The 22373-nt window shown below is 40.5% G+C and overlaps 3 protein-coding genes across 3 annotated transcripts; all 3 read right to left on the reverse strand.

Moving 5' to 3' along the window:
- On the reverse strand, window positions 529-2559 carry LOC109821766 (pentatricopeptide repeat-containing protein At3g22470, mitochondrial-like). Its single transcript, XM_020387926.1, has one exon. It carries the CDS (start codon window positions 2557-2559, stop codon window positions 529-531), a length of 2031 nt encoding a protein of 676 aa, XP_020243515.1.
- LOC109820569 lies at window positions 3179-5513 on the reverse strand. The gene is made up of 2 exons (XM_020386726.1): window positions 5157-5513; window positions 3179-3994 (listed from the first exon to the last, which is right to left on the reverse strand). The coding sequence occupies exons 1-2, from the start codon at window positions 5328-5330 to the stop codon at window positions 3374-3376; spliced, it is 795 nt and encodes a 264-aa protein (XP_020242315.1). The 5' UTR covers window positions 5331-5513; the 3' UTR covers window positions 3179-3373.
- On the reverse strand, window positions 5764-6692 carry LOC109821767. Its single transcript, XM_020387927.1, has 3 exons — window positions 6597-6692; window positions 6290-6515; window positions 5764-6209 (listed from the first exon to the last, which is right to left on the reverse strand). The coding sequence occupies exons 1-3, from the start codon at window positions 6690-6692 to the stop codon at window positions 6034-6036; spliced, it is 498 nt and encodes a 165-aa protein (XP_020243516.1). The 3' UTR covers window positions 5764-6033.

Below are 22373 nucleotides of genomic sequence, written 5' to 3' on the forward strand. Positions count from 1 at the left end.
TAGTTTTTAAAAACAAACAACCTCAAAAGAAAAGTTGGATCGTCAAGAGGCAGTAAAGATTTAGACAACCATCAACGAACACAAGTAAACTGCTGGACAGTAAGTTATACCTGAAGCTGTGATTCAGTAAACAAGAAGCTCCCCGACTTGTGCTATCAGAAGTCAGGCAGTTACTCTTGAAACAACAACCTCTGCAATCAAAGGACCCTGTCACTACACCAAAATTCCGAAGTTTGGTTGAAGGTTACATTTTTACACTCTAACATGGTCCCGCAAATTGAGCGCCCTTTTTGCTGCAGACCGAGTCTTGGACTCACGCAGTGCATCAACTTTTTTAGAATCTGCTTTAAATTTGTGCAGTGGGATTTGAACCGGGGTTACTCTGTATCATGTCAAAAGACCTTGCCACTTTATTTGTGGTGAGGGTTGAGGGTTAATATTTTTATACTCTAACAACTCCGTTGCAGATGAAACGGTTTTTGAAACAACAACATATCCACTTTCACATAACAGTTTATCAACAGTGAGTCAGCTAGAGTTACCTAGTCCCTCAGACAATATACTGCTTACTCCATCACCATCTTCATATGCTTCATTTTCCCCATCATTTCCATCTACATCAACATTTCCAACCAGCAATCCATGTGTATTAGAATCAGGGACCCAGCCCTTTTCTAACATCCAGTCCAAAAACCTACGAGCTTCATGCTTATTACCTTCTTTCAAGAGGCCATAGATGATTGCATTACACAGTGCAGGACTTGTCAATGCATCACTTTCAATAACTTTATTTAAGCTATGAACCACCAAATGCAACTGACGACATTTGGATGTAATGTTAACTAGCTTTTCAAGTGTTTCTGTGTCAGGAACTAAGCCGCTCTCTTGAACCATCTGATTGAATAAGATAGCAGCATTGTAGCTCGTGCTTTCAACACACAGACTACATATCAGAATTCGGTAGGTTCTGAAATTCAAATTACAGCCTCCCATCAGCATTTGTGAAAGGAGAGGCAAGGTATCCTTTCGTTTGTTTAAATCCAACAATCCTAGAATAATTATTTCATATGTAGATGCTGTGCAAGCAGTACCATAACATGATGCAACGGAGCGAAGGTTGATGGCTTCTTTCACCTTTCCATCAAGGCAAAGACCTTGAATTAGTACTTCAAGTGCATTTGTAGTCAGAGTGCAGCCTTTAGTACTAGCGCAGTAAAAGACGCCAACGGCCTCTTGAACCCTCTCCATAAGACAAAGACCATTAACTAGGTCGGAACAAGACTCAGAACCAAATGACATGTTCTTCACAATACCCTGCCTAAACCAATCCAAAGCACTATCATATGAGCATGTCTTACAAAATCCAGTTATGATAGAAGAATAAGTAGCTACGTCCGGTGAATTAGAGAATACGATCATTTTCCCGAAAACTTCAAATGCTTTTCTAACGAAACCCTTTTTGCATAAACAGTTGATGAGGATATTCCAAGAATGAACATCAGTTATGCCCATCTCTTGAATCATTTGCAGGTATTTTGCCGCCTCTTGAATCCTGGCCACATCGCAAAACCCTTCAAGCAATGCATTGTAAGGCTCCACATCAGATATATCATTTTCTTTTACAAAGCTCATTGCTTCATCAAACTCCCGTAGTTTGCAATATGCATTCACAATATCCACGAGAATACAAGTCATGGGAGTAACGCCCGATTCAGTCATTTCTTCAAACACTTCCAGTGCATCTTTCATCCTCAGATCTTCACATAAATGTTGAATCAAAACACTATACAAGAATAAATCGGGTGAAAAGCCATCAGCTTTCATCAAGTTAAACAGCTTAATAGCTTCGTCCAATCTATGAACCCTACAAAACAAGGGCACCAGACTCATATAAAAGTCTCGATCGCGATTACATCCAATCTCCAACATCTGGTCCCAAACCCTAACAGCTTCATCAACTCTTCCTTTAGAACAAAGCCCACAGATCAAAATCTCATATGTTCGACAATTCGGTTTGCAATTCTTCTTCTCCATCCTCCCAAACTGATCCAATGCCAACTCCATTCGACCACCCTCAATCAAAACACTAATCAAGCAATTTAGAGTGTCCACATTGGGCAAGATCCCAGCTTTCACCATCTCCTTATAAACAAATACAACCTCGTCAAGGTTCAATCTTTCTTCAACAACAGAGCTCAAAAGTGCATTACAGGTCGAAATCGGGAGCCGAAACTTGGCTGAGCTGGCGATCTCGAACACTTTGAGAGCCTCTCTTGGTCTCTGATTCCTGCAGAAGGACTCGACCAAGGACTGAAACGAGAATTCAACATCTGGGTAATGAAAATTTACCATTTCTTTCAAGGATTCTTCCATCTCCTGGGATTTTCCCGCCAAGCCGAGATTGAAGATGGAAATTTTGTTGCTTTTGTTGAAAGGGCGGGCGGCAGAGCTGTGAATTTGAGGAGCTGAGGTGGAGGACTGGAGGAGGGAGAGAGAGATGGGGGCTCGTTTGGAGAGGAGAAAAGATGAGAGCTTTGTTGCTGCTGCTGCAATCGCCATTGGAGATGACAGCAGCAGGCATGCTGATAATGAACAGAGTCCCCCTAATCACTGTGAAGTCAAGCTAAGAAAGAACCTGATTACTTTCATAATATAAGGTTTGAGGGGCCGTTTGGTTCATTATAAATGTAAATGTTGCATGCAGTAATGGTGTGTTTGGGAGTTTACTGGGGAATGGGAAGGGAAGGTAAACAAAGGGAGGGGAAGGGAAGGTAAACAAAGGGAGGGGAAGGGAATTGTAATATGTTGTTTGGAAGTTGATTAAGGTGAATAAAGGTGAAATTAATATAACTTGTTTGGGAGTAATAATGGATGGAAGGGAAGGGAAGGAAATATATGTAAATTTACACAAATGACCTTATACTAATAACACACAATCTTATCAAATCTTTATACACAACTCAAATTGACAAAACAAAAACAACAATTCTTCAAACCAATTTTACCACATGCAATTCTCCATAAATCGGCAACAAGTTTGTAATCGTCATACAATAACTTTATACACAAATCAAATTGACACGATGCATCTTATCAAAACAAAAACAACAATTCTTCAACCAATTTTACCACATGCAATTCTCCATAAATCGGCAACAAATTTATAATCGTCATACAATAACCAAAAAGTGACAAGAAATTACAATCGCCATCTACTATTCCAAGTTTGCCATAAGCATCCATAATTCGGCAACAAGTTTGTAATTGCCATATAATAACAAAAAAGTGACAAGAAGCCATAATTGCCACCAAATACCCAAAAGCATCTATCAAAAGTAGAAAACCAAAATATTAAAGCTGAGTAAGTAGAAAGCTAATAATGAGGCAGGGGTGGCATAGATGCCTTATGCATCATCCTCACGAGTATTTGCTTCGGCCTCTCTCTTGGACATCCAAGTACTCCCCTTAGATTCTCTGGAGAATTAAGTAAGAATATGTATGCATCATCAATGTGTTCGTCGTCGACTCCAATCTCAACCAAAAGACTCCAAAGATCATCCGCTTTAATTATAGTCTTTTCCTGAGCCTTGTTGAATATCTCAGCACTTGCAAGCATTGCTTCAGCCACTTTTTCTATGCCATTATAAATTTTTTCAGCACCAGCATCCTCCTTTGACTTTCTGCTCTTCTTCAGTGAATTTGCTGTTGACCTAGTCTCCATTGTAGCCCCACGAAAATCTTCTTTGTCAATTGCTTCTTGGTTACCATCAAAACTCTCCAAGATGATTTCCTCCCTGGAAACCATGTCATCAATGCCATCAATTGTAAGATCAACATCAACCTCGTTAGTATCAGTACAAGACCGCCTCCTCTCTCGTATCTCAGCCGCAGTTTCGACATGCTCTCCTGTTGCTCTATCAGCTGCAAAAAGCTTTAGTAGTTTATCGTAATTTTGAATAGGTTTGGTCCTCCATTTAGTAGCTTCTGGATGAGCCTGTAATTTTGTAAAAAATACTAATAAGGCAAACAATTTATACATTGTGCCAAGTATATGATTATAGCCAATCAGTCGCAACAATGTATACATTGTGCTTAAGTAATTTATACATTGTGCCTAGTATATGCTCTCCTGTAATTTTTTTTTTCACAAATTCCTACTATTAGGGAGTATATGATTATAGCCAATCAGTCGCAACAATCAGCACATAAAAAACACAACTGAATTCAACCAAATCTAACAATATTTCAGATTTATGCCTAACTATAATGAAAACTAATTTTATTTTTGGTGTTTAGAATGGAGAAGCTGGACATAAAGAAGGTGAGATGCCAAGCCAAGGTGATAGGGAGCATAGTGACAGTAATAGGAGCCATGTTGATGACTCTATACAAAGGACCCATCATCGAATTGTTTTGGGTAGCTTTGTTGCATACAGCATCAGAAACAGTGGCAGCTGAAGATATTGAATTAAAGCTAAGGAGCGAATGGGAACTCCCTGTGGGATTCATTTAGCTAAGGAGTTTTCTTAATAACAAGAAGAAAAAGATAGATTGTCAAGTTTTCATAAAAAAAATGGTTATCTATTGGTACAATTCAGTGAGTAATTTGTACCCATTTCACTTTCAAGTGTGTTTTGTATGACAAATGAAATGTATGCACCAGTACTATGTTTAACAGGGTTTTTGCTTTTTTCTTTCAAGTTAACAAAACTCATATTTATGCCTAACCATGCTCAAATGAGAATTCAATATTTATGCCTAACCATGTCTCAAACTACTGTTAGGCCAGCTAGTTCTGGAAGAGCCTGTCTCAATTTTTTTTCTCCATGCAATTACCCCCCCTGCACTTTTTTCTTTCCAGTTTACACATTTGGTATAATTTCCACTTTTAAGTTTCTTTTTTCTTGTCCATTTTAACATACAATAGATCATAATGACTCTAATAACTGTAATGCATAAGAATGAAACATTTGTTAGATTATGAAATAGAAGAGTGACACTAATAATTACCAAAAATTAGCTGAAGTGATGGAGCCATAGATATTCTGACAATATCCAACAAAATCCAACAAAATCCAAGTATGTAATTCAAATTTGGAACTGTAAACCGACAAATAATTCTTTCGTACAAAGAAAAGATAGTTATTTTTCATTACCTGAATTAGTTGATCCCACACTTCAGGTTCTGCACTCCACATGTTAGTGTTGCGATTCCAAGCAAAGCCGCTGCCCGCATTCTTAAACAAGTCATAGCAAGCTGCCCATTTTGACTTCATATACTTCATACGATTTTTCACCTTATCCTTATCAATTGGCTTATCGGGAAACATTTCTTGGAGTTCAGCCACTATTTGATTGTAAGCCGTTGGTGAAAAGACGGAATTGTGCCGGTTTCCAATCACATCTTAATGCAAAAGAGCTTCAATTAACTTCTCATCCATAGCACAATTCCACACCAAAGAGATGTGATTTCTTCCCTTAGAAGAATCACCATCCGTATACCTTCTTTTTGACATTACTAATTTACACAATAATGTTAGAAAATATAAAATTACATTCCTATTTTACATAATAATCTTAGCAAATACACAAGAAAATTAATTACAAGTCTATATATGAAGGACAATAGAAATAGAAAACATAAGTCTAGTCACCAAGTACAATAGAAATAGAAAACATAAGTCTTACAATCATCAAACACAACAAAAAATTAATGAAGGACAATAGAAATAGAAAACATAAGTCTAGTCTTACAAAAAAATTATTGCAACAATCATGCATTATAATCTTGCCACATAGAAGCTGCAATGAAATCTCTTAAACATTCCCCTCTTTGTTCATCTTCATCCTCGTTCACATTATCTTCGACCGATGGGTTTTCATTATCACCTTCTACCCCTTCAGGGAAATCATCTTCTGGGTCGGTACCTCTTAAAAAATTATGCAAAATACAACAAGCAAGGATGATTTGAATTTGTACTTTAACACCATAATTCGGTTCAGTTGAGCTCGCTATGATGAGAAATCTTTTTTTTAAACGCCAAATGCTCTTTCAATGGCATTGCGAAGTGACACATGTCTTAGGTTAAATAGCTCACGAGTCCTTGGTGGATTTCTTGAATACTCATTCAAATGGTAGCGTTCCCCTCTATAGGGTGGAATTATTCTACTTTTTAACATGTACCCACCATCAGCGAGATAATATTTTCCTAAAAAAATTCATTGTGATTAATAACTGATAAAAAAGGGTTTCATTGTCATTAGTAAATTATTCAGGATTAATGATTACCTTGAGGGATTTTAAGTGGAAATCGTCGTTGCAAAGCATTTTTTAAAATTCTGGAATCAGATGCAGTACCTTCCCACCCAGGTAACACATAAGTGAATTTTAAGTCAAATGTGCAGGCAGCCAACACATTTTGTGTTGGATGATCTTTCCTACCACGATATTTAGGAGCGTCAGTAGGAGAAACCTTTACTCGGATGTGTGTTCCATCTATTGCTCCAACACAATCCTGATAATATAAGGAGTAATTAGTTAAATTCTAATTTTAACAATCTATACAAAGATAAGAATTTGTGTAATTTATCATCACCTTGAAATATGGATCAAACTTTGGATTATTGCGTATCTCTGAAGGAATTTGTGATCCATTGGGTTGCACTAAAAATATCTCTTCCAATTCTATCATAGCTCTTAAAACATTATGAAAATGACGACTCACACTCTCTCCAGATCGTCCAAATATCTTACTAACCTCACGAGTAGTTACGTTGTGTCCCAACATATATAAAAATTTTGCAACTTGTTCCTCAATAGTAACTCTTTGAGTTCTTTTAAGCCCGCCATCTCTCTCCAATATTCCACATAATTGATGAAAAGCCGGTGGATTCATTCGGATCATTTCTCTACATACAACCCTTTGTGATAATATTTTTCGCACCATATTAGTTACTTATCTACGCTCGTAGGGTTCACTATTTAATCTCCTTCTATTTTCTCTTTGTTGAATGAACCAATAAGCAATCACACAAAGAACATATCCAATTGCACAATGGCATTCATGTTGAAATTTGACCCATGCTTCATCCATTATCTATATGTGAGGATATGGAAATAACACAATTAGAATAGAAAATTAAAAATCGTTAATTATACACAAACTAATGATAAATTTAGAAGCTCTTATTACTATACACAAATTAGTTTATTATGTAATTTCAATACTCTTTTATAACACTACTTGATCTAGAATAAAAATTTCAATACTCTTTTATAACATATGTAGTCATTTGCTCTTTATGGCAATGTTGCACTGAAGTCAATTGATATAAATTCAAAGTAAAATAACCAAAAACCCCTAAAAAATCCACAGAGCAAGAAGAAATCAGAGGGAAATTGAGCTCATCAATGGCGAATTCCTCTTCCATCTCTCTCCTAAAAAATCCACAAATTTTGACCAATTTTATTATATGCACAGAGAACACACTATAAATGCCAGGCAATCCCACATGGGGCTGTTAGCCCCATAGCTAGCCATTCACCTCCCCTTTCCCCTTCATCACACCAGCATCAATTACATATGGGAGATTTTGTTTAAAAAATCCACAGATAAAAAATACGTAGATAAAAAATGGGGAGAAAAAGAAACCCACTTGCTGTCCATGGCTTTGCCATTAGAATCCATGACCTCAAACCTTCAAATCATAAAAAAATTCACAGAGCAAGAAGAAATCAGAAACTGAGAAGAAAGAGAGAGACATGGCTGCTTACTTGAAGGAGGATGTCGGCGATAGGAATCGAGTAGAGAACTCCGACGAGGTGAAGAAGACAACGGCGCGGGGGTGAGACCGCCGGGGGCGCGTGGGGGAGAGCGCGGGAGGGAGAGCGTGTGACGGTGGCTGCAGAAATTGGAAAATAGATGGGAGAGTAGGGTTTACATCACAACCCTTGATTTATTTGTTGATGAAGGGCAATATAGACATTCCAGTATTGCTGTGAGTTTTCCCAGTTCTGTTCCCCTTCTCTACCGCCCAAATCGGGGGGGGGGGGGGGGGGGGGGGGGGGGGGGAACAATTTCCCCTCCATTTTTCCTTCCTCCCCCTTTCATTTCCCCTTCCTCACCCCTCTCTACCCCCTTAAGAAAACTCCCAAACAAGGTGAACAATAATTTTCTCTTCCCCTCCCCCTCTCTACCCTACAAAAGTGAACTCTCAAACAGGCTGTAAACGTCGCAAGCAGAATTTGTTGTAAGAAATCTCTTGGATAGCCGTATTTCTAATCTATTTTGATAACATGAGGTTATTAGGATTCCTAATTTATTTTGGTAATATGAGATTATTAGTATTCCTAATCTATTTTGGTAACATGAGGTTATTAGGATTCCTAATTTGTTTTGTTTTTGGTTTTACTAATCTATTTTGGTAACATGAGGTTATTAGGATTCCTAATTTGTTTTGTTTTTGGTTTTAGGATTCCTAATCTGTTTTGGTTTTAGTTTTAGGTTATTAGGATTCCTAATTTGTTTTGTTTTTGGTTTTAGGATTCCTAATCTGTTTTGGTTTTAGTTTCTCTATATATATGGAGATTATAATCAATCATCAAAATAGAGGAGAGTTGTAATCAGAGATTAGAGAGACTTTTGAGCATTGTGAGGGGGAGATATTGTGAGCAAGTTGAGAGCTTTGGTTAAGGGTTAGTTTATGAGTTTTGTGAGATTGTAACCATTTGTACTCTCCTTGATTTAGTGGAATCTCCCAATCCTCTCCCCGTGGACGTAGGTAATTTACCGAACCACGTAAAATTAGTTTGTCTCGCTTTTGAGATTTGTAATAGCTTATTTAGGTTCTCTCGACAAGTCAGCTAGAACTGATGAGAGGAAGAGCTGATATCCCACTTTGTTGAGATATTTTGCTTAAGGTTCTTGTTTCCTTTGTGAAACAGGAATTCCTATTGCAATCTGACTCTCTTGTTGTGCTGCCGAAGTGCTGCTAAAATTTCCGCTGCGCGCAACAAGTGGTATCAGAGCCCAGGTTTCATATCTAGGGTTTTGAAATTAGATGGAGGAAGATTCTTGTGTGAAGCTTGGTTCTTGGAGTTCTAGGCTTCGGTGGAGATAGCATTAGGAGTTGTCGTTGGAGATTTTGCTTTCCTCGTATGGACATGAGATCTATTTGGAATCCAATCTATGGTTCAGTTGGATAATTCTTAATTTCTATCGAAGTTTGTTTTTCTCTACAAATTGGAGTTAGTTTGCAATGGGAGGAGAAGGTGAAAGCAGCAAGTCGATGGCGAGTACGGTCAAGTTGGTTTTCAGAACACCAAAATTAGTATAGTGAAATATGATGGTAAAATCAACCTTGGTTTGTGGATGAGCGACATACAAGATGCGCTTAATGCTCAGAACTTAGAGGAGACTATTATGATCCACGAGAGACCACCAAAATATGAAGAGGCGATATGGGAAAAGATGAATAGGAATGCTTGTGGGGTGATCAGGTCCTGTTTGAAGCATGAGCTAAAGTATGATGTGATTGGGGTAACGTCTGCGATGAAGATATGAGAAATTCTCAACAATAAGTACCTTACGAAGAGTGTTGAGAACATGTTACATTTGCTGCATAGGTTATTCAAATTCCAGATGTCCAGAGGCACCTCGCTTGCGGCTCATGTGAACAACTATACGAAGTTATTGTCGGACTTGGAGAATGTTGATGAGAAGATATCGGATGAGTACAAGGCGATTATCTTATTGGGCTCCTTACCGGATGAGGAGTATGACACATTTGTGCTCACTTTGTTGAACGAAAAATCTTCTATCAGCTATAGTGAAGTTCCTAATGCATTGATGAATTATGATTTGAGAAGGAAGGACAAGGAGACTTCCTGTGCTAGTACTTCAGGAGAGGTCTTATCGACAAGAGGAAGAAGCCCATGTCCAAAAGGTGGTAATAGAGGAAGGTCAAAGTCAAGAGGTCGTCACCAGGTAAGAAAGAACCAATGTGCATTATGCAAGGAGCAGAGACATTGGAAAAGAGATTGTCCAAAGATCAAAGAGAAGGAGAATAGCAAGAAAAAGAGCCCGAAGGCCAATGAGGTGAATATTGCAACAGACGATGATTCCGATGATTCGAGCTTTTCTCTACTGATTACTCCGGAGGTGAACCACTTGGATGCATCAGATTGGATGCTTGATTCCGGTGCTACCTATCATGTGACCCCTAGACGAGATTGTTTGCATCTTTTGAGAAGCTCGATGGGAGAGTTGTAGTCATGGAAAATAATCAGTCCTGTGGCATTTGCGGGATAGGTACTGTGCGGATCCGGATGCACAATGGGGTAGTTCATAAATTGAAGGAGGTGAGATTTGTTCCTCAGCTGAAGAAGAATCTTATCTCAGTTGGAGCTTTGGAGGCGAAGGGATTCAAGGTGACCTTTGAGGATGTTGTAGCAAAGGTTACTAAGAGATCTTTACTGGTGATGAAGGAAGTCCGCAGTCAGAACTAGTATTATCTGAAGGGGAGCACCAAAATTGGCCAGGTTGCTTCAGCTATTTCAGAGGCGGACATGAGCAGGCTTTAGCATTACAGGTTAGGACACACAGGAGAAAAGTCACTGCAGGCTTTGTGCAAGCAGGGGCTATTGATGGGAGCCAAGAGTGGTAAGGTATAATTCTGTAAGCAATGTGTTCTTAGCAAGAAGAAGAAGATGAAATTTGGGATGACCATTCATAGGACGAGGGGTATCCTGGACTACGTGCACACAGACGGGTCCTACCAAGGCTGCATCACTTGGTGGTCGACATTGGTTCATCACGTTCGTTGATGACTATTCTAGGTGATGTTGGGTGTACACCATGGCAAAGAAGAGTGAAGTCCTAGATATATTCGTGGAGTGGAAGAAGAGGTTGGAACTGCAGACTGGGAGAAAGATCAAGACGTTGCGATCCGACAACGGTGGTGAATACACATCAGACCCCTTTCTGCAGCTATGTCGAGACGAGGGCATAGAGAGACACTTTATGATTAGTCATATACCGCAGCAGAATGGGATGGTAGAGAGGCTAAATCGATCTTTGCTGGAAAAAGTCCGATGTTTATTATCGCAAAATGGTTTGGAGAAGATCTTTTGGGCTGAGGCATTTACATTTGCGCCACCTCATTAATAGGCTGCCTTCATCTGTGATTGAGGGGAAAACCCCTATGAAGAAGTGGTCGGGAGAGCCAGCACACAATTATGACCAGCTCAAGGTATTTGGGTGCCCTGTATTTTATCATGTGAGAACAGATAAATTAGAACTTTGAGCTAGGAAGGCCATATTATAGGATTCAAGCGCGGTGTCAAGGGATACAAGCTTTGGGATTCGGTTGATAGGAAGATTGTGCTGAGTAGAGACGTCACGTTTGATGAGGCTTCTATCTTGAAGCTTCCCAGCTCTCATCAGGTGGAGAGCTACCCGACGGAGGAGATATCGCAGGTGGTGGAGATCGATGCAGCTCCACATTGTCCAGATAATACAGTATCCATTAGAGTGCTGACTGAGGTGACGCCAGACGAGCATGACGGTGACACGGAGGATACGAGTACTGATGTGCAGGATCAGGGACCGACGGCTCAGGTTCAGAATTCTATTACAATTTGGAGACAGAGGAGAGACATACAGATGCCAACACGGTATGCCGACACAGTTGTGTATGCACTTCTAGTGGAGAGTATCGATGAGATGGTACCTACTATATTCAGAGAGGCCGAGCAGAGTTCGGAGGCTGATTCGTAGCAGGTGGCTATGCAGGAGGAGATGAACTCTCTTCACAAGAACGATACGTGGGAGCTTGTTGAGCTTTCAAAGGGACGGAAGGCAATTGGTTGTAAGTGGGTATACACGAAGAAGGAGGGCATTGAGAGCACTCCAGTGAGGTTCAAAGCTAGGTTGGTGGTGAAGAGCTATGTACAGGAGGAATGTATTAACTATAATAAGGTTTTTTCTCTGGTGGTGAAACACTCTTCGATTCAGATTTTGCTAGCTTTGATGGCACAATATGGTTTGGAGTTAGATCAGTTGGATGTGAAGATGACATTTTTTCATGGTGATCTTAATGAAGAAATATATATGACTCAACCATTGGGATTCCGAACTGCAGGGAAAGAAAAATTAGTTTGCATATTGAAGAAATCGCTATACGGTTTGAAGCAGTCTCCTCGACAGTGGTATAGGCGATTCGATGGTTTTATGATTGGTCATTCGTACACTCGGAGCCAGTTTGATCCTTGCGTATATTTTGGTCATTCGTACACTCGGAGCCAGTTTGATCCTTGCGTATATTTTCGCAAGTTAAAAGGAGGTGTGTACATCTATTTGTTACTTTATGTTGATGACATGTTGGTTGCCTCTATTTCCAGATCTGCTATAGATGAGTTGAATGCACAATTTTCAAAGGAGTTTGAGATAAAGAATTTGGGTGAGGCGAAGCGCATTTTAAGGATGGAGATCGGCAGAGACAAGAAGAAGGGCAGAATTTATTTGACACAGGTGGCTTTTTTGAAGAAGGTACTACAACGATTTCATTAGCATTGATACAAAGCCAGTTAGTGTACCATTGGGAGCCCATTTGAAGCTTTCAGCTGATCTTTCACCGAAGATAGTTAAAGATCGAGAGTTGATGTTGAAGACTCCATATGCGAGCACCGTTGGGAGCTTAATGTATGCGATGGTATGTACGAGGCCGGATTTATCACAGGCGGTGAGCATGGTTTCGAGATACATGCACGATCCAGGAGTGGGTCATTGGGATACCGTGAGATGGATTTTGAGGTACATTTTAGGTACGCTCAATGTTGGTTTAGTTTATGAGCGGGACACTACAGGTGGGCAGTTATGCATTGGCTATGTTGATTTTGGATTATGCTGGAGTTTTGGATAAGCACCGGTTTACGACGGGGTATGTGTTCACTTTGACCCGTGCGTCGGTGTATTGGAGATGCACCTTACAGTCGACGGTGGATTTGTCTACGACGGAGGCAGAGTATATGGCGATTACAGAGGCTATGAAGGAGGCTATTTGGCTTAGAGGACTTTTGGAGGAACTTGGTATATCACAGCGGTCCGTCACTATTCATCGTGATAGCATGAGTGCTATCTATTTGGCGAAGAATCAGGTTTTTTATGCGAGGACGAAGCATATCGACGTTCGTTATCACTTCGTTCGAAATGTTCTTGAAGATGGCGATGTGGAGATTGTGAAAGTCCACACGAAGGATAATCCGACGGATATGCTCACTAAGATGGTTCCGAGCAACAAGATTAATCATTGTCAAAACTTATTGCACATTTGTGATTGTTAAGGCCGTTGATGGTCATTTGGATAAACTACGTGCAACTTGATCCCTTGGAAGAGGGGGTACGTAGGCAATCACATTGGTGCAGCCGAATTTGGTGACACGACGCATTTGTACTCATGTTGGTGTTGGCTCAGTTTTGGGAATACTTCGCCGAGGTGGAGAATTATTGGATAGCAATATTCCTAATCTATTTTGGTAACATGAGGTTATTAGGATTCCTAATCTATTTTGGTAACATAATGTTATTAGGATTCCTAATTTGTTTTTTTTGGTTTTAGGATTCTTAGTCTGTTTTTATTTTAGTTTCTCTATATATATGGAGATTAGAATAAATCATCAAAATAGAGGAGAGTTGTAATCAGAGATTAGTGAGACTTTTGAGCATTGTGAGAGGGAGATATTGTGAGCAAGTTGAGAGCTTTGGTTGATGGTTAGTTTGTGAGTTTTGTGAGAGTGTAACCCTTTGTACTCTCCTTGATTTAGTGGAATCTCCCCATCCTCTCCCCGTGGATGTAGACAATTTGCCGAACCATGTAAAATTAGTTTGTCTCGTTTTTATGATTTGTAATAGCTTATTTAGGTTCCCTCGACAAGTCAGTTCTAGAACTGATGATAGGAAGAGCTGATATCCTACTATATTGAGATATTTTGCTTAGGGTTCTTATTTTCTTTGTGAAACATGAATTCCTATTGCAACCTGACTCTCTTGTTGTGCTGCCCAAGTGCTGTCTAAATTTTCGCTGCGCGTAACAAAATCAACCTCGTATTAAATGGAAATGTGTTTTCAAATCCAAAGCTAGTGTTTGGTTAGTTACATTAGTTGTAAGACTTGAATATTTTGTTGCTTAAGTGCAATTCCGTTGCAAAGCAAGGGTTTGTTTTGCTTAAAATGCAAAATGATCTACACTTTTTAGTAAAAATCAACTAGTTTAATGACGTGACACTAATTTTTAGTTATTTTAGTTAATGCAATGATTTGCAACATCTGTTGCAATCAAATTGGCTGTAACAAATGTAGCAACTTTTTCTTTAAGACAACATGTAATTATATTTACATTTCTCAACTAACTTTTTTCTTAACAAACAATGGAAATTGCTGCATTATTTGCTAATATAGCTCTCCTATCAACTAAACAATCCATAAATTACACTTAAATACTGTGAACTCGTGGGATTAGTGGGGCCACGCCCACGTGAGTAGCTGCAAGCAGCACGGAGGAAAGTTGCGTGAAGAGACATCGTGGGGTCCACTTACCCACCGCATCCGCAAACAAGAGAGAAAAATTGTACGTGGGTAAGTGGACCCCACGATGTCTCTTCACGCAACTTTCCTCCGTGCTGCTTGCAGCTACTCACGTGGGCGTGGCCCCACTAATCCCACGAGTTCACAAATACTATATTGTTTACCCAAAGTTGGACATAAATTCTCTTAGTTGTAAATGATTTAATTTAAATATTCTAAACTTTCTAAAAATTACACTTTAATACATGTGGTTATGTAGAAGTGAGAATTTGTCCACCAAAATTCTCCTGCGACACTCATATTCTATTTTTAGAACATTTTAAAGCTTATTATTATTATTTATATGGGAAAACTTTGAGAAGGCATGATGATCTCAAAGGCCAAAGCCCAAGTTCGATCGTCGATCCCTACCAAGTAAACCTCATGTGTGGGTCTTACCTCTAATTTCTGTTGCGCACAGTGGAAATTTCGACAACACTTCGACAGCACAACAAGAGAGTCAGGTCGTAATAGGAAATTCTCGTCTCACCAAGGAAACAAGAATCTGAAGCAAAATATCTCAACCAAGTGAGATATCAGCTCTTCCTCTCATCAGTTCTAGGACTGACCTGTCGAGGGAACCTAAAAGCTATTACAAATCACACAAATAGCGAGACAACTAATTTTACGTGGTTCGGTAAATTGCTTACGTCCACGGGGTAAGGAGGGGGAGATCTACTATTAGAGGGAGAGATTACAACTAGGGTTTACAATCACTCATAACCTAAACCCTCAAACAAACTCTCAGATCCCTCACACAAACTCTCTAACAAAAGGATGCACAAACCCTCTCAAATCGGCTCCTGCACGTCACCCAAAGAGAGAACTAAAGCTGACTGCACAATTTTCTCCCGCAGCCAAAAGAAAACCCTTTGCACCTTCGTACTTGCACGCAGCCAGCCGCAAAAACCAAATCACAAACCTCCTTTGCACACAACCCTAGGGAAAACACGTTAGGTTTTATATGTTGTTGCGGTTCGTGGGCCGTATCGCATCCCCAAACAAGAGAGAAAAATTGTACGTGGGTAAGTGGACCCCACGATGTCTCTTCACACAACTTTCCTCCATGCTGCTTGCAGCTACTCACGTGGGCGTGGCCCCACTAATCACACGAGTTCACAATTCTCCACCTCGGTGAAGTTTTTCCAAAACTGAGCCGACACCAAAGCAACCAAATATCCCACTTGTTGTGTATAGTATGAACTCAACCCACAACAAGTCGAGAACCCGAACGAGAGTCCAAACAATCTCACCTCCCATCAAAATTAACTAATCCAAACCGGCTGAATCAAACATGACTACGTACGTATCCTCTTGCCCAAGGAATCAAGCCGAACGTAGTTCACCTAAATGGCCGCCAACGGCCTCAACAATCACGAATGTGCAGTAAGTTTCGACAATGATCAAATTTATTGCTCGGAACCACCTTAGTGAGCATATCTGCCGGATTATCCTTTGTGTGAACCTTCACAAGTTCCACATCACCATCTTCAAGAACATCCCGAACAAAGTGATAACGAACGTCAATGTGCTTCGTCCGTGCATAAAAAACCTGATTCTTTACCAAATAGATACACTCATGCTATCATAATGAATAGTGACGGACCTCTGCGATATACCAAGTTCCTCTAAAAGTCCTCGAAGCCAAATAGCATCCTTCACAGCCTCCGTAACTGCCATATACTCTGCCTCCATCGTAGACAAAGCCACCATCGACTGTAAGGTGCATCTCTAACACACCGACGCACGGGTCAAAGTAAACACATACCCTGTAGTAGACCGGCACTTATCCAAATCCCCGGCATAATCCGAATTAACATAGCCAATGCACAACTGCCCACCTATAGTGTCCCGCTCATAAACCAAACAAACATTGAGCGTACCTCGAATGTAATTCAAAATCCATCTCACGGCATTCCCATGGCCACTCCTGGATCATGCATGTATCTCGAAACCATGCTCACCGCCTATGACAAATCCGGCCTCGTACATACCATCACGTACATCAAGCTCCCAACCGCGCTCGCATATGGAGTCTTTGATATTAACCTTCGATCTTCAACCGACTTCGGTGAGAGGTCAGCTGAAAGTTTCAAATGGGCTCCCAAAGATACACCAACTGGCTTTGTATCCATGCTAATATGGAATCGCTATAGAACCTTCTTCAAATAAACCACTTGTGTCAAATAAATTCTGCCCTTCTTCTTGTCTCTACCAATCTTCATTCCCAAAATACGTTTGGCCTCACCCAAGTCCTTCATCTCAAACTCATTTAAAAGCCGAACTTTCAACTCATCTATAGCCGACCTGGAAGTAGAGGCAACCAACATGTCATCGACATAGAGCAACAAATAAATGTACGCACCTCCTTTTAATTTGTGAAAATATACACAAGGATCAAACTGGCTCCGAGTGTACGAATGACCAATCATAAAACCATCGAATCGCCTATACCACTGTCGAGGAGACTGCTTCAAACCGTATAGCGATTTCTTCAATCTACAAACCAATTTTTCCTTTCCTGCAGCTCGGAATCCCAATGGTTGAGTCATATATATTTCTTCATCAAGATCACCATGAAGAAATACTGTCTTCACATCCAACTAATCTAGCTCCAAGCCATACTATGCCACCAAAGCTAGCAAAATTCGAATCGAAGAGTGCTTCACCACCGGAGAGAAAACCTCATTATAGTCAATACCTTCCTCCTGTGCATAGCCATTCGCAACCAACCTAGCTTTGAACCTCAATGGAGTGCCCTCAATGCCCTCCTTTTTCGTGTATACCCACTTGCAACCAATTGCCTTCAGCCCCTTTGGAAGCTCAACAAGCTCCCACGTATCGTTCTTATGAAGAGATTCCATCTCCTCCTGCATATCCACCTACCACGAATCAGCCTCCGAACTCTGCTCGACCTCTCTGAATGTAATAGGCACCAACTCATCGATACACTCCACCGGAAGTGCATACGTAACTGTGTCGGCATACCGTGCTGGCATCTGTATGCTTCTCCCCTGTCTCCGAACTGCAATCGAATCCTGAACCTGAACCGTTGGTCCCTGATCCTGCACATCAGTACTCGTTTTCCCCTGTGTTATCGTCGTGCTTGCCTGGCTTCACCTTAGTCGGCACTCTAATGGATACTGTACCATCTGAACAATGTGGACCTGTATTAATCTCTACTACCCGTGATATCTCCTCCGTCGGGTCGTTCTCCACCTAATGAGAGCTGGGAAGCTTCAAGATAGAAGCCTCATCAAATGTGACGTCCCTACTCAGCACAATCTTCTTATCAACTGGATTCTAAAGCTTGTATCCCTTGACACCATGCTTGAATCCTACAAATATTGCCTTCCTAGCTCGAGGTTCCAACTTATCAGTTCTCACATGATAAAATGCAGGGCACCCGAATACCTTGAGCTGGTCATAGTCATGTGCTGGCTCTCCCGACCACTTCTCCATAGGGGTTTTCCCCTCAATCGTAGATGAAGACAGCCTATTAATGAGGTGGCTCGCATATGTAAGTGCCTCAACCCAAAAGATCTTCTTCAAACCACTCTGCGACAATAAGCATTGGATCTTCTCTAGTAAAGACCGATTTAATCTCCCTGCCACCCCATTCTGCTGCGGTGTATGACTAACCGTGAAGTGCCTCCTATGCCTTCGTCTCGACATAGCTGCAAAAAAAGGTCAGAAGTATACTCACCACCGTTGTCGGATCGCAACGTATTGATCTTTCTCCCAGTCTACAGTTCCAATCTCATTTTGTACTCTATAAATTTATCTAGGACTTCACTCTTCTTCGTCATGGTGTACACCAAACAATGCCTAGAGTAGTCATCAATGAACGTGATGAACCAATATCGACCACCAAGTGATGCGGTCTTGGTAGTACCCCAAACGTCTGTGTGCACGTAGTCCAGGATGCCCCTTGTCTGATGAATGGCAGTCCCGAACTCCACATTCGTCTTCTTGCCAAGAACACAGTGCTCACAGAATTCAATCTTCCCACTCTTGGTTCCCTTCAATAGCACCTGCTTGCACAATGTCTGCAGTGACTTTTCACCTGTGTGTCCCAACCTATAGTGCCAAAGTCTGCTCATGTCTGCTTCTGAAATAGCCGAAGCAACCTGGACAATCTCAGTGCTTCCTTTTAGATAATATAAATTCCGATTGCGGACTCCCTTCATCACCACCAATGATCCCTTAGTAACCTTCGCTACAGCGTTTTCGAAAGTCACCTTGAATCCCTTTACCTCCAAAGCTCCAACTGAGATAAGATTTTTCTTCAGTTGAGGAATAAATCTCACCTCCTTCAACTCACGGACTATTCCATCATGCATCCTAATCCGCATGGTACCTATCCCACAAACGCCACAGGATTGATCATTTCCCATGACAACAACACCCCCGTCGACTTTCTCAAAAGATACAAACCAGTCTTGCCTAGGAGTCACATAATAAGTAGCACCGGAATCAAGCATCTAATTTGATGTATCCACATGGTTCACCTCCAGAGTAATCAGTAGAGAAAAACATGAATCATCAGAATCATCGTCTTTCACAACGTTCACCTCATTGGCCTTCGGGCCCTTTTTCTTGCCATTCTCCTTCTCCTTGAGCTTCAGGCAGTCTCTCTTCTAATGTCCCTGCTCCTTGCAGAATACACATTGATTCTTTGCTAATTGGTGGTGGCTTCTTGACTTTGACCTTCCTCTATTACCACCTTTCGGATATGGGCTTCTACCTCTCGTCGATAAGGCCTCGCCTGAAGTGCTAGCATGGGAAGTCTCCTTGTCTTTCCTCCTCAAATCGTAATTGGTCAATGCGTTAGTCACTTCACTATAGCTAATAGAAGATACCCCGTTCAACAAAGTGAGCATGAAGGTATCATACTCCTCATCTGGTAAGGAGCCCAACAAAATAATCGCCTTGTACTCATCCGATATCTTCTCATCAACATTCGCCAAGTCCGACAATAACTTAGTGTAGTTGTTCACATGAGCCGCTAGCGAGGTGCCTCTGAACATCTGAAATCTGAAGAGTCTTCGCAGCAAGTGCAATCTGTTCTCAACACTCTTTGTGAGATACTTATTGTTGAGAATTTCCCACATCTTCATTGCAGACGTCACCCCAACCACATCATATTTCAGCTCCTGTTCCAAACAGGACCTGATCACCCCACAAGCGTTCCTATTCATCTTCTCCCATACCGCCTCTTCATAATTAGGTGGCCTTTCGTGGACCATGATGGCCTCTTCCAGATTCTGAGCATTGAGCGCATCCTGTACGTCGCTCATCCACAAACCAAAGTTGATTTTGCCGTCATACTTCACCACACTAATCTTAGTGTTCTGAAAACCAACTTGTATTGTACTTACCATCAACTTGCTGCTTTCACCTTCTTCTCCCATTGCAAACTAACTCCAAATTATAGAGAAAAAACAAATTTGATAGAAATTAGGAACCACCCAACTGAACCCTAGATCGGATTCTAAATAGATCTTCTATCCACACGAGGAAAGCGAAATCTCTAACGACAACTCCTAATGCTATCTCCACCGAAGCCTAGAACTCCAAGAACCAAGCTTCTAACTGAATCTTCCTCCACCTAATCCAAAACACCATAGATCTGAAATCTGGGCTCTGATACCACTTGTTACGCGCAGCGAAAATTTCGACAGCACTTCGGTAGCACAACAAGAGAGTCAGATCGTAATAGGAAATTCCCTTCTCACCAAGAAAATAAGAATCTGAAGCAAAATATCTCAACCAAGTGATATATCAGCTCTTCCTCTTATCAGTTCTAGAACTGACCCGTCGAGGGAACCTAAAAGTTATTACAAATCACACAAATAGCGAGGCAACCAATTTTACGTGGTTCGGCAAATTGCCTACGTCCACGGGGCAAGGAGGGAGAGATCTACTATTAGAGGGAGAGATTACAATTAGGGTTTATAATCACTCACAACCTAAACCCTCAAACAAACTCTCAGATCCCTCACACAAACTCTCTCACAAAAGGATGCACAAACCCTCTCAAATCGGCTCCTGCACGTCACCCAAAGAGAGAACTAAAGTTGACTGCACAATTTTCTCCCACAGCCAAAAGAAAACCCTTTGCACCTTCGTACTTGCACGTAGCCAGCCGCAAAAACCAAATCACAAACCTCCTTTGCACACAACCCTAGGGAAAACACGTTAGGTTTTATATGTTGTTGCGGTTCGTGGGCCGTACCGCATCCGCAAACAAGAGAGAAAAATTGTACGTGGGTAAGTGGACCCCATGATGTCTCTTCACGCAACTTTCCTCTGTCTGCTTGCAGCTACTCACGTGGGCGTGGCCCCACTAATCCCACGAGTTCATAATTTCTACACTACAGATGGGATCGAACTAGGAGCATGGAAAGCGTTGACATTATTACCACTGTGTCCCCAAGCCACTGCGCTATCCAAGGTGGGTTACTATTTGTTAAATTTACTGAAATTCTTCTAAGGGGATGTTTGGTTTGTTTTTTAACTCGGTGGAAAAGTTTTACACCGCCTCCACATCAGATTTTTCGTGGCCACGTAGGATATAAGTTTTCCGTCGGTTTTTTCCCATCTTTGGTTCGTTAAGGTTAAAGAAGGGAAACTCGGTGAAAATCACTGCCACATCAGATTTTTTTCTCTCCCCCAATTCCTTCCTCAACCTCGTGAAATCGACGAAAACTGCAGCCACGTAGGCTTTTTGCCATATAAACAAAAGTTTTTCTTTTTTTCCATGCGAACCAAACACAAGAAAAATAAATATATTAGTTTCCTATCATTTTTTGTGCGAACCAAAACGAAACAATCTATTTCTTGAAAAAGTTTGGAAAACTCAAAACTTGTGTTTTTGTACATAGAAATGCATTTCCATATATCTAGGAAACGAACCAAACAGCCCCTAAGATCAAAATCAGACTCTAGATATATAAAGTGGAGCTTTAGAAAACATTAAATGGATGAGGAGACAGATATATAAAGTGGAGCTTTAGATATCTAGCCCCAAATTCACCTCGCAAATGGAAGCAAGTCCACGAATAAAAACATGCTATGGAATCACTTATAATTTTAACCATAAGATCTAAATTGGGATATGCCATGGAGTCAAAAATCTTGTGCCAACTACAACAAAGAAACTTAATATATAGTGAAATTATGTCAGAGAGTTATTAATGATAATGGAAATATATCTTTACTTTCTATTGCTATATCAGAAATGTACCTACATTTTCAGAAAGTCTAAATGTTTTCCCTCCTAATAATTATGGACTTCTTAATTCAAGGAAACAGCTTGTTTATTTGATCCATATAACCAAATCCTATCTTTTAATGCAGTGTAGAGGGAAAGAAGGACATAAAGAATCACCTTTTGAGTCAATTATCTCTTTCAAGCGATTCAGTTCCTCAAGAGCTTCATCCCAGTTCTGTATTAAAATCTCAGCTGCAAGTTTTCCCCAATGTACACTAAGGCTCATTTCACTAAAAGTGAAACAATGCACGATATTAATACAAAAATTCATATGCAGCAGAGTAGCTCCCACACTCAAATTGGAACTTTGCATACTGATATAAAGCTTCTATCTGCACGACCAAATAAATGTTAGCTATTTGATCAAAGATTGGGAAAAACATTGCAAAAGTTAATTCACTATAGCAAAATAACAACTAATCTACAGATTTATGTTCAATTTTAAATTAAATAAATTCAGCAATACAACCATAGCA

This window comes from Asparagus officinalis, chromosome 8 (assembly GCF_001876935.1).
Source record: "Asparagus officinalis chromosome 8, Aspof.V1, whole genome shotgun sequence".
Classification (NCBI taxonomy): Eukaryota; Viridiplantae; Streptophyta; class Magnoliopsida; order Asparagales; family Asparagaceae; genus Asparagus; species Asparagus officinalis.